At 46.4% G+C, this 13,935-nt stretch overlaps 1 protein-coding gene across 5 annotated transcripts in view; it reads right to left on the reverse strand.

Annotated features, from left to right (window-relative positions):
* The window catches only part of LOC123498677 (dynein-1-alpha heavy chain, flagellar inner arm I1 complex-like), a 368,589-nt gene that overhangs the window by 132,465 nt on the left and 222,189 nt on the right, over window positions 1–13,935 (reverse strand). For all 5 annotated transcript variants that reach the window (XM_045246012.1, XM_045246014.1, XM_045246015.1 and 2 more), the window contains 4 exons: window positions 1,279–1,442; window positions 871–973; window positions 677–763; window positions 8–409 (listed from right to left, as the gene is read on the reverse strand). In XM_045246012.1, coding sequence (XP_045101947.1) covers window positions 8–409; window positions 677–763; window positions 871–973; window positions 1,279–1,442 — 756 coding nt within the window. The remainder of the gene's footprint in view (window positions 1–7; window positions 410–676; window positions 764–870; window positions 974–1,278; window positions 1,443–13,935) is intronic.

Below are 13,935 nucleotides of genomic sequence, written 5' to 3' on the forward strand. Positions count from 1 at the left end.
TTCTAACCTGAGGCCTCAAAGTGTACACATGTCGGTCCACAAGACGCCTGCCAGAGCTCAACACTTCAATATTTGACTCATCTATTTCATCCACAGTGATGGTTTCCCTGTCACTCAGATGCCTTGAGTCGTGGGTATTGCTGCTCTCCTCACTCCTCACTGTCCTGTGGCCAGCTGGGGGTGTTCTCTGAATCCATGACCGCATCTTTCCCATGTTGCGAGAGGACTTGTAGCCAGCAGTCGATGGAGTGTACTGGTGTATGCTGGAGAGGGTGAGGGCACCACTGCGACGTTGGTAGACCCTGACAGCAGCAGTGATGGTGGTGGTCTTCCCTGAACGTGGAGGGCCCACCACCACCACACAACTCCAGTTCTCAAGCTCCTTAGCCACTAGCTCCACAGCTTTCATCTGGGAAGTGAACAGGGTTGTGTACTGACATGCATGTTTTCTCCAGCAAAAGTACAGATATGCAGGATAAACAAGAATAGGTGATAAATAAAAAGGAGAACACAAAAATTAGACAAATACAGAGACATAGCAAGACTATCAGATCTTGTATATTTATCAGTAGGTGCAAATGCACACACATTTTACATACAAAAATACAAAACCATGCACACACAAAAAAAAAGTAGACATAAATAAATCAACAAAGAGTTGTTTCACCATCCATACCTGCTTTGAAATTACTTTCATACCCAATCTTCTAAACACCTCTTCACTAAGCTGTCCTCTACCACTCTCCTCATGCTGGGTGGGAATCTGATGGAACAAAATATTAACTATTACATAGAGCCCAGCCAGTAAATCCCTATCTTCAGCAGCACTGAGGTAAGACCCATCAGTCTGCAGTGTGCTTCACAACTTACCAGTGGCAGGGAGGAAACAGCTGAATCAGGGGGCACAAGATGGTCCAACACTCGTCCCACACCATCCAAGGAGTCAAGAGGCAAGCGAGGGCAAACCAGACTTCTATCAAGACACAGAAAACAAAAGTCAGACACCCAACTTTATTTCACTTATCCATACAATGACCATTTAGAAAGCCAATACCTAAAATATTAACCCATTTTTTACCCTCACATAACATCCTGACTCAGAGGTTAAGAGTCATGGGGCAATTGAGTGCACACCAAACTCCTTTCACAAGAAAGAGAACATAAATCAATCACCTAACTATATTTTAGTCACACAATGACAAGCATTGATATTTACAACTGTAGCATTTTCTACTCCCTCATAAGAATTCATATACTATACTGGGGATAAGAAGCTACCTGAAGGCTTCTACAGCTGCTTGTACAGGTGAATATGCAAGATTCAGTAGGCGCAGCACCTCCTGAGTGAGGCGGAGATGAAGACGCAGCCCCACCACCCCAGCCAGTTTCCTGAATGATCCCAGCACCTGCTGCAGCACCTCCGTCACTGCCTCACTTGCTTCCTGCCAAAGAAAGAATATGGAGCTCAAATTTTGAAATACCCTAAGATATTTCAAACTAGTTATGCTAAGAAGTGGCTGAGAATCAAATTAACTTTAGGACATTCAAATTTGATTATGCAACTCTATTAATCAAACCAAACCAATCACAAAGGCTATGCCTAAGTTTTGAAGCACCTTCAGATCAATTGTTGAAGCTGCAAAAGAGGACTAGTTGGGGATCAAAGTCACTACAGGGCATTCAAGGTAGGTTACACAATGCTAATAATCAAGTCATCAATATTACCATGGCCCACATGGAGTTTAATTTAAAGTGGAGTGTTATGGTCTGGCCATTACACAGGCAATACTTAAATGGTAAAATATGAATCAGTCTTTTCTACAGGCACTATGTACACTCAAAAGCAAAAATATGATACTGTGCATCTCATGAGATGAGGGAAGAAGATTGAGGGAAACAGAGAGAATGAAAAAGGAGGGATGCAATTGCAGTAGACCTGAAAAAGATGGCAGTCAGAGAAGATGCAAGAGGCAGTAGCAACTATGTAGAGAATACTCATAGATAGATAGATAGATAGATAGATAGACAGATAGATACTTTATTGACCAAAAACCTGATTGAATACATAAGATGCATAAATAAATCAATACATGCTCTAATTATATACATAACTTTGGTTATTCTCGTATAATAATTATAAAGGTAGGACATTCAACTCCATACTAAATAAAAACCCAGAGACACATAAAAAATAAACCCTAAAACATGTAAGTTATAAAACTATACCAACTGCAACTTAAAAGCAGAACACTAATATAAAACAAAAAGATACCCTAAAAATGAAAAATAGTTTTTTAAAGTAAAACCTTTTTTTTGTGAATATACTTACCCATATGTAATTATGTATGCCTATATGCCCATATTCCTACACTCAGCACAGAAAATCAACCATCAACTCTATATAGAGATTGTGCCTATAAAAGTACCATGTCACCTCCGCGTGCATGCGGACTGGGAACCACTGGCCATCCCGGCCACCATACCTCAGATCCTTTCTGCCAAAATTGACAAACACAGAGGAAAGGGAGGAATGGAACCTCTTTCTATGTAAAGTGGTACCTCACCATATGAATTTAATTAATTCCGTGACGATCGTTGTATATCAAAACAATCGTATATCAAATAAATTTTTCCCATAGGAATTAATGGAAATAGAATTAATTAGTTCTTGTGAAACAAATTTACCGCCCCCCCCAAAAAAATATTAACATGTTTTACATACCAACCAAATAGAGATTTAATATAAGATAAATACAATGTTTACTGTATGCATGATATAAATGTACTATATTGCCCAAAATAACAACTTAAACTGCAAAACTAGGGACACAATAGACGTTCATCACGCAAGACTCGGGGCATGTCAATAGACGTTTAGGCTTTTTACGGCTATATTTTGGCTGTTTTCTTCCTGTTTTCTTTGCTTGTGAGCCAGCAACACCCATCAGGAGTAAACATATGCTCTATGTCACTGTGTCACCAATGATGGATGGTGGGAGCGACAGTGATTTCACTGTGTCTGATTCCGCCACCTCTCCCACGCACCTTACTTCTATACCTCAGGTCTCTTGCCATGTTGCGGGAAGACAACTTTTGAATGAGAGTGGTATCAGAACAGGAGAGAGAGAGAGAGAGAGAGAGAGAGAGAGAGAGAGAGAGAGAGAGAGAGAGAGAGAGAGAGAGAGAGAGAGAGAGAGAGAGGATACAAGGGGCCCGTTTTCTATCACTCTAGCCAAGTCTACTGAACCCGATCAGACGCAAGGCCAGGTACACCGATGACACTGTAGCGGCCGTTTACTTAAGTCTGTCCTACAATCATTGCATTTTCTGTATCACCATACATTTCCTGTCTCACCATTTCATGGCATACTAATTTATTATTTACTTTTTTTTATAATATATTTGTCTTACTCTCTTATTATTATATTATTCATTTTATTTATATTTGTATAATATGCAACACAAAACACTACACATTCACACACATTCACTCATTCATACATACATTCGTACATACACAATCGCATACAAACTTATTAAAATTATTATTGTAAATATTATTTATATGTGTACCCATATATTTTTGTAATAAAAGTAACCCTCCACTGAATGCTTTTAATTCAGTTTCCTCAATTAGCCTTAGCTCCAATAGTTGGTACTCTTTCCATACCAACAAATGGTGACCCCATGAGCTAGCTAAGAGGAAGGAACCGTGGCTGTATAAGAGCCACTGTCTCCTAGCCCAAAGACCTGCGCCAGCTCCGCCTGGGGTATCCGTTGGAGGGCTCCTACCCGAAAAAGCTCCACCTCCATATGTGGTGTTCGTGGAGTTGACGGTTACGCCGGGAGAAATATTATGCCTTAGGCATAGTAAGGGTTAACTATACCCCCCCTCCTAGCACCTTTGTGCTCCCTCCCCCTTCCCTGCTGCGCCTTCTGCGCCCACCTTTCAGCGCCTTCTGCGCCCACCCTTCAGCGCCTTCTGTGCCTCCTACAGCACCTTTTGTGCCTCCTACAGCACCTTCTGTGCCACAGCGACACCTTCTGCGTCCCTCTCTCCCGCCCACCTTCCAATTTTCACCTTTGCACCTGCCACCTGGATTACGGCGTGATATTGTGCTTACCCGCCACCTGGATTACGGCGTGTTACTGTGCTTACCCGCCACCTGGATTACGGCTTGAGTGTTACCCTTTTCTCGACCCGCCACATGGATACGGCGTGAATCCCCATCCCCCTGTGCAGACACACTCCAGTGACACACGCCAGTGACACACACTAGTGACACACTCCAGTGACACACGCCAGTGACAGTGACACTATTGTGTACAACAGCAGCTCCCTAAGACCTGCTGTGACCCATAGGATCTTCACGCCAGAGCCTAGTGCCCATCACCACCACCAGCCATGTCTCAGGAAGACCTTGCTGCGACGGCGGTGTCTTTTAAGGCACCTCCCTTCTACTCGCAGGACCCATCCTTGTGGTTCTGTCTCTTGGAGTGCAGCTTCAAGGCATCCAAGATCACTAACAGCCTCACCAAATTCAACCATGCTGTTAGCTTCTTGCCATCCGACGTGCTTACACTTATCTCTGTCGTCATCTCCACTGCTGCCTCCTCTGACACTCCCTATGAAGATTTGAAGACTGCCTACTAACGAGTCTACAATCTTCCGTCGCCACCCGTCTCCGTGAGCTCCTCTCTAGTGAGGAATTAGGTGATGAGAAGCCGTCACAGTTGCTGAGTCGCATGAAGCAACTGCTTGGTGACAAGTACCAAGCCTTCGACGCTGATCTCTTCAAGCAACTGTTCTACCAGCGCCTTCCTCCTGCCATCCAGCGTAGCCTCTTCAGCGTCAAGGACACTTTGAAACCTGACGCCATCGCTAAGTTGGCAGACGACTTCCTGGCGATTCTTCCTGCAACACCTGCTTCTCCTGTGTCTTCTGTCACTACCACACAGAATGACACCCAGTTGTCTCACCTTACCAAGCTCATCTCTCAGCTTACCACCGAGGTTAACTACTTGAAGAAGCAACTGCATGATGGCCGTCGCTCACGTTCCTCCACTCCTCGCCGCCTCCAGCGCCGCTGCCGTTCTAGGAGCCCAGGTCTGTGTTGGTACCACAACAAGTTTGGTGCCAAGGCCAACAAGTGCGTTTCCCCATGCACCTACAACACGTCAAACACCAACGGCGAGCAGTGATGCAGCCAATTGCCCGCCAGTGTTTCTCAGCGCTGCTCCACCTACGAGACTGCCGCTCCAACACAAGGTTTCTCATAGACACCGGCGCCGATGTTAGTATTATCCCCGCGCCCGCCAGTCTACGCACCTTGCCGCCTCTCTTGCATCTCTACGCCGCCAATGGGACCAAGATTCCCGTCTACTCACGGCGCACCATGCAAGTGAATCTCTACCTCCGACGTCGCTTCGAATGGACCTTCTACGTCGGGGATGTCAGCCAGGCAATTCTCGGAGCAGACTTCCTCAAGCACTTCAACCTGCTGGTCGACGTTAAAGGCCGCAGGTTAGTCGACCCTCTGACCTCTGTCTCCTCCTTTGCTCGACCAGCACCAGGAGACAGCACTCTCCTCTCTGTCATCAAAGGGGACCACCAGTTCGCTGTTTTACTCAAGTCCTTCCCCCACGCTGACTCAACCCTACTCAGCCAGCGTGCCCGCTAAACACCATGTGCAGCATCACATAGAGACTTCAGGACCGCCTATACACGCCAAGGCCCGCCGTCTTGCTCCCGAACGCTACCGCCAGGCCAAGGCCGAATTCGAGTCTCTGATGCGGCAAGGTATTGTGCGGCCCAGCAGCAGCAACTGGTCATCAGCTCTTCACGTCGTCCCGAAGAAAAAACGGCGACATCCGACCCTGCGGAGACTACAGAGCTCTCAACTCTTGCACCAAGGAAGACCGTTATCCTGTGCCTAACTTGCAGGAGTTCTCGTCGCAACTCTCTGGTTCCACCATCTTCTCCCGCATCGACCTCATCAAGGCCTTCCACCAGATTCCTGTTCATCCTGACGACATACCGAAGACTGCCATCATCACTCCCTTCGGTCTGTTCGAATACGTTAGGATGCCCTTTGGCCTCAGGAATGCGGCACAGACGTTCCAGAGGTTCATCGACGAGGTCCTCCGCGGTCTTCCCTTCTGTTTCGCCTACATCGACGATCTTCTCATCGCGAGCCCCGACGAAGCCTCGCACAGACAGCACCTCGAACAAGTCTTCCGCCGCCTCCAGGACTACGGTGTCCAGATCAACGCCGACAAGTCAGAGTTCGGCGTGGCCTCGCTCACCTTCCTTGGTCATACCGTCACTCCAGCAGGCATCACTCCACTTGCCACTAAATGTGAAGCCATCCAGCAGTTCCCGAAGCCATCTACCCAGCGCCAGCTCAAAGAGTTCTTGGGCATGGTGAACTACTACAACCGCTTCATTCCACACTGCTCTCTCCTGCTGCAGCCTCTACACGCCATGATCAAGCCGTGCAAGCGTGGTCAGTCGGTCACGCTCACCTGGACACCGGACACTGACGCTGCCTTCCTCGCTGCCAAGAAGGCCCTCAGCGACGCAACTTTGCTGTCCTTCCCTGTCCCCGACGCAGAGGTGAGCATCGCAACTGACGCCTCTGGCAATGGGACTGGTGCTGTCCTCCAGCAGCTCGTGGACAGTGCCTGGAAGCCGCTCGCCTTCTTTTCCCAGAAGCTCAACACTGCCGAAGCCAACTACAGTGCCTACGACCGTGAGCTCCTCGCAATCTACAAGGCCGTCAAGCGCTTCCGGTACTACATAGAAGGCCGCCGCTTCCACATCTACACCGACCACAAGCCACTCACCACCATTTTCCTGAGAAACAAGGCAACCTACTCTCCTCGGCAACTTCGCCATATGGACTTCGTTTCTCAGTTCACCACCGACATCCGGTACATCAAAGGTGTCGACAACGCCCCAGCTGACGCTCTCCCGTGGTATCTCTGCTGTGTCCTCCATCGACTACACTGCCATAGCTGCCGACCAGTCCGGCGACCCAGAGCTGGAAAACCTCCTGCAGAACTCGGCGCTCCAGATGAAGAAAGTCACACTCCCAGGTACCAAGGTCTCTCTGTATGCTGACGTCTCCACAGAGGCCGTCCGCCCTTACTTGCCTCAGCAGCATCGCGTCAAGGCCTTCCGTCAGCTACATGACCTCTCTCACCCTGGTATCCGTGCCTCCCAGCGCCTGCTGACTTCTCGCTTCATCTGGGAGGGCATCAACAGAGATGTCAGACTGTGGACCCGCACCTGTACCGCCTGCCAAGCCTCCAAGGTGACTCGTCACACACACTCTCCGCCTGGCACCTTTCCTCCAGTCTCCAGACGGTTCGACCATATCCACATTGACTTGGTCGGGCCGCTGCCGCCTCTGCCGGCCACCGCTACATCCTTACGTGCGTGGACCGGTTTACACGCTGGCCTGAGGCTACACCTATTCCGGACATCACCACCGACACCGTCGCCAATGCCTTCATCGCCACTTGGGTCTCAAGGTTCGGTGTTCCTCTGAGCCTCACCTCAGACCGTGGTGGCCAGTTCGAGGCTAATGTCTGGAATAGGATCATGGTATTTCTCGGCATACGGCGCTACAGGACTTCGAGCTACCATCCCCAGTCAAATGGGATGGTTGAGAGATTCCATCGCCAGCTCAAGTCCTCCCTGATGGCCGCCTCACAGCGCGAACACTGGTCCCTGGCTCTTCCTCTTGTCCTCCTCGGCATCAGGTCCTCTCTCAAGGAAGACCTCCAACATTCCTCGTCCGAGTTGGTGTATGGCGCCAACCTCAGGCTTCCCGGCGAGATGCTGGTGCCCTCACAAGAGCCAGACCTGTGCAGTGCCCGAGATTTCGCCACCCGCCTCCACAGTGCCATGCGCAACCTACAGCCAGTCCAGCCTCGCTCCTCTCCTAAGAAGATTTTTGTGAGCCAGGACCTGGACACCTGTACACACGTCTTCGTCCGCGTCGATGCTGTTCAGCACCCCCTCTCACAACCATACCAAGGGCCCTATCGTGTCTTGCGGCGGACACGCAAGACTGTAACCATCGACCGGAACAGCACTCAGGACGCTGTGTCCATGGACCGGGTCAAACCGGCCTACCTGCTTGACCCTGCTCAACCTCAGGTGGTCGCCACAACGTCCCTGGACGGTCCTGACTCACCCAGCTGCACCAAGAAAATCTCGTTTCTCCTCCCTCGAAACTAGGGGGGGAGTATTGTAGCGGCCGTTTACTTAAGTCTGCCCTACAATCATTGCATTTTCTGTATCACCATACATTTCCTGTCTCACCATTTCATGGCATACTAATTTATTATTTACTTTTATTTTATAATATATTTGTCTTACTCTCTTATTATTATATTATTCATTTTATTTATATTTGTATAATATGCAACACAAAACACTACACATTCACACACATTCACTCATTCATACATACATTCGTACATACACAATCGCATACAAACTTATTAAAATTATTATTGTAAATATTATTTATATGTGTACCCATATATTTTTGTAATAAAAGTAACCCTCCACTGAATGCTTTTAATTCAGTTTCCTCAATTAGCCTTAGCTCCAATAGTTGGTACTCTTTCCATACCAACAACACCACCTCATTCAACCTGTGATATTTTGGTAACCATAGCATCTAGAGACTTCTGGTTTTTTGGATTGCAAAGAGGAAGAGTTGCTCGTATGCAGAACACCATTTGTACTCACTCGTTTATTGAATTTCTAAGTGTAATCAGTATGTGAATACAGTAAGTAAGTCCTCGTTATACGGTAGTTCTTTATACGGTAAATTCAGTTACGGTATTTGGAAATTACTACCCTCGATTTGATATACGGTAAAAAAATTCACAGATACGGTATCTGTTCATGTCATCCGAGAGGGCCTAGAGTGGGGAAGCAGGGATGATGACGTCATCCACACCATACCTCCCTGCCATTCACAGTACTGACTTTAACTTGACCACCCTTGGAGCCTGTTATTTCTTTCCCTCCCCCTTTTTTTTTTAACTGCATTACATATTACTTACATGCATTACTAATTAGATGAATAAATTGAATATTGAAGGGTCTATTGTAAGCAAAAATATATTCATAACAATTATGGCAAACATTTAAAGCCAGCGGTGAACCATGCAGCAACTGATAAAGGGCACAGATGGGCCTGGCAAGCCCACTAACAGGGAATGGTAGAAGTCATATAACATCAAGTACACCTTAGATAACATCAAGTCATCTTGGAACGAAGTGAAGACGTCTACCATGAACTTGGCGTGGAATAAAATAAAGTATGGCCAGAATGCGCGCATGACTTCCCAGGCTTCGCTGAAGACGACATCGGTGCGATCAGAAATGACAGTAAATCTGTGCAATAGGGCTGGCTTCGATGAAGTTGATGATGATGATGTTCAAGATCTTTTGCAAAGCCATGCTGAACCTCTCTCAAATGATGAACTTATAGAGCTAGACAAGGCATCACAGGAGGCAGAAAAAGAGTTAGATGAGGAAGAAGAACCTGTGCGTGGCCTGGACATCAAAACTCTTAGAGAATGTCTAGGTGGTATCAAAAAAGCTCTGGAAACCCTGAAGGAACGTAACCTAAATTCTGCTTGGAGTAGCAAAGTGGCTCATGACGTAGAGAAAAGTGTCAAGATTTATCAAGAAATCTATGATGAAAAAACAAGAAAAAACAAACAGTCCTCCATCTACAACGACGTTTTATCCTTGTCTGCCCACTCAGCGGAAGATGAGTAAGTGCTGAAATCCCTACTGTCCCTTAGCCTCTAGAGGGACATCATCTGATAGAATACATGGCAGGTGAAAGGTAAAAAAAATATTTTGTTTACTTCTTTTGCGCAGTACTTTACATTTTTTTTTATGGCTATTTTCATGTATTTTAATTTCTGTATGGGTGACTTTTGACGTGCTGGAACACATTCCCTACTATTACATGTTATAATGGGTTCGGTATACGGTAATTTCGATTTACGGTAAAGTTTTCAGGAACACATATGTACCGTATAACGAGGACTTATTGTACAGGCTATTTTGTGTGTTTTTCGCCAAACTTTTACTTGAGTTCATAAAACTTAAGAAAAAATAGATACTGCCAAAGAGCACAGACACATGCATGTACAAAGGATGAACAACAATACACAACGCAGGCTGAATGTTCGGGTGGACGCGGGTAGTCGAGCAATCGTTGCGCCACCTACTGATGGCTGTTCGAATCTTAAAAATATCTTCATATTTCGAGGCGTAAATTATATGAAGTTTTTCGTCGTATATAAAAAAAATTGTATGTTGGGGCGTTCATATCTCGAGATATTACTGTAATTATATATGGGTAAGTACCTATATTCACAAAAAAAGTTTTTTTAACTTTAAAAAACTATTTTCTTGCTACATATACTAATTAACCATATGTAATTACATAAACCAGATTCCCAAGTATAGGTGGGAGGATGTAACAGAAACCTGAAGGTGGAAGACACGATCTCCAAAATTGCCAAAACCCCGAAAATGGAAAAATAACGGATCCATAAATCTTGTTGCTGACAACAAGGGAAATCCAGAAAGAAAACTAAACCAGCATCAGTGAACAACCCTCAGCGCTGAAACTATCGGCCCAAGGGAAAAAGTATCTAAATAAAGGAGGCAAAGGTGGTCATACTCATCCATGTACCAGCCTTGAGAACCAAGTCCAGACTCTTAACTTTTCTAAAGAGAACACTGGTTGCAATAGCCCGAACCTTATGGGCATTCACTTTCAGAAGCCGTGACTCCTCCTCCGAGACACTCTCATAGGACCTCTGAATCACCTGACAAATCCACTTAGACAAGGTATAAGGGTGGACAGCTCGTCTGGGATCCGAAACCGTGACCAACAACCTAGAGCGGGCCAGCCAACAATCCCTAGTCCTGAGAAGATACTAACGGACCGCCCGCACCTGACAAAGAAGGCGGTCTACCTCATCCTCCCCAACAAAATAAAGAAGAGCAGGAATAGTGAACTCGTCCAAGGAATGCTGGCCCACCCAAGCTGGGAAGCATCCTAGAATAGGGTCTGTTCCAGGGGCGCCACCACAAATGGGGCACCTTTCAGAAGTTGATCCGAAACCAACCACCAAGCGAGGTCTTGCAAACACTGATGATTTGGAGCCACCTGCCACAAATCTGGGTCGGAAACAGCCCGCCAATGTCTCTTTAGGAACCACTCCAGACCCCGCATCCGCAGGAGCCCACCTGGCATTAACTGTGCTAAGGATGCAAGATGTCCCAGCAAAGATCTCCACAGGGGCACTGGTGGAGCCATGGCCAGCAAAAACTGTCAGACCACTGCCTGAAAATGGCTGGCCCGATCTGGCGACGGGAAGACTTAGGCTCTGACAGTGTCAAGAACATACCCAAATACTGCTTCCTCTGGCTGGGAGACAGATCAGATTTGGCCCAGTTGACCTGAATTCCCACCCAAGAACACAGAAGCAGAAGAGACTGGGCATTGTCGTGGCATGAAGCCCAAGAAGGACCGGAAACTAGCCAATCGTCCAGATAACAATGCAAGGGTATGTTGAGGCGATGGGCCCAAACCGACATGGAAGCCATCACCTTGGTAAAGACCTGAGGAGCCGTGGCAAGACCAAAGCACAGAGCCCAAAACAGGTAAACTCTGCCCTGCCAGACGAACCGCATGTACTTGCATGACCAAGAGTGGACAGGAACCTGATAGTAAGCGTCCCGCAGGTCCAAGGACACCATCCACTCGCCCTCAGCCATTGACTCTAGCACTGACGGAATTGTCTCCAAACGGAAGTGAGTCACCATCAGGAAATGATTTAACACTGAAAGGTCACAAATCGACCTCCAGCGCCCTATGGTCTTGAGCACAAGGAAGACGCAAGAATAGAACCCAGCCTGAAGATCTACCACTGGTTCTATAGCTCCCTTTACCAGCATCTCCTTCTGGAGTGTACCACCTCTCCGCCCTTGAAGCCCACCTCCTGGGCAAGGCGAACTTGGCTGAAGCCAGATTATGGATCCCCAGGAAACATCCCAATTATTCCCTGTGAACGCTTTTCACTGGAACTGCCAGACAACTTGGCCCGCTTCTTCTCCTTAACAGAACGCTTCTCACCATCCTTCACATACACTTGGAACTGGAGAAGGGAGAGGTGGGAACACTTACTACACCAGTCCTCAGTCGAACACATGGCGGGCCAAAAAGACAGACAATGGGAATGGGGCTCTAAAGCCTCGCCCGGCAACCACCTCTTGCACCCAACACAACTCCGAGTGGCCATGGTAACTCAGGGAGAAGTAGAAATGGAACCAGCAAGGAAGCGGACACCAAAAGAGGCAGGAAGAAGCGAGAAGAGGCACAGATGAACACCATACCGAGCACAGAAAGGATCTGAGGTATGGTGGCTGGCCTGGCCGGTGGATCCCAGCGCGCATGCGCACGGAGGTGACGCGGTACTTTTATAGGCACAATCTCTATATAGAGGTGCTGGTTGATTTTCTGTGCTGAGTGTGGGAATATGGGCATATAGGTATATATGGGTAATTAGTATAAGTAGCAACAAAATATATGATAAAACTAGACAAACTTAAGAACTTAATGCTAATATAAAACAAAACTATGTAAAGATAAATAAGATAAACGTGTAAACAATACATCAACAGGAAAGATAAAATGACGTAAAAATACTTGGGAGTAGGAAGAAAATCAGTGTATGATTACAAGTATTTAGCTAAAACAGCAAGACAGATGTGACAGATAATAATGTAATCTTTTCTTTCAACAAATAAATTTTCAATGTTGGTAATATCATAGTGCTGGTGCAAGGCTGTGGTGCGAGGGCAATGTTCAGTAACATGTCTCTCTGTCTGTACCTGCCCACAGGAGCATAATTGCTCCTCCATGGGCAAACAACCTCTACCATGCCTGCTCCACCAAACCTCTTCCACTGCCAGGCTGTGTCCACTTATTTGCATGTGAGTCCAACTAATTCGCTCAAGCTCATTCACTCCAATTTTAGAGGTGTAAATATTATGCACTGAATAGTGTGGATTGATTGTATTATACATGTGCACCCTGCTGGAGGCTGACACCCTAAATTTCTCTTTCATATCTTTAATAGAGAGCTGTAATTCATCCACATCAGAGTGGATAAGCTCATGTAAGTAGTTGGAGGTCGGAGATCTATGATCCATGGTCACCTTAACCCTTTAGCAGGTGAGTGGCTTGCACAGGATACTTCATGCCGCATGTTTGGGCTCACGTGGTGCAATACTTTGATGATGTAGGTAGCTTGGATACATTTCAGCCAATGAGAACATTCCTCAGCTACATTCTCAGCTAATCAGAACTCTCTAGCTCATATGGGAGGGTGGGGATCATGGCTAGAAGCAAACATTGTCTCTCCAGACACCAAACATGATGGACTGGCCACAAGTTACTCCCACCTTCCCCCCTGTGTAATAGTAGACATAGTTGTATGAAAAGTTGATAAAACAAAGCCAAATATTTGTGTTCTAGCATGATATGGATGTCAACTGTGAAATGTGAAAACAAATGAGTGAAACATGATGGTGAAGTAGGACCTCTCTGAAACTGCATAAGTCCCTTGTGGGATTTTTTGTCTGCTACAGGTAATTAAAATAATGAAATGTATGGTGACTTATTTTATGGTAGCAAAGGTTTCTTGTGGCCTGCAACATTTATCTGCTGTGTGTGTGTATCCCCATAAAGGCATATAGTTTACCAATAATTCAAATAATGATATTTTCTGTGATTACCTGCATTGTTATCTGGTTATAGTGAAGGTTATGGTGCATATATGATGGTGTTTTGAGATAAATATGGCCCTAACTAATGT

Source organism: Portunus trituberculatus, chromosome 48 (genome assembly GCF_017591435.1).
Source record: "Portunus trituberculatus isolate SZX2019 chromosome 48, ASM1759143v1, whole genome shotgun sequence".
NCBI classification, from domain to species: domain Eukaryota; kingdom Metazoa; phylum Arthropoda; class Malacostraca; order Decapoda; family Portunidae; genus Portunus; species Portunus trituberculatus.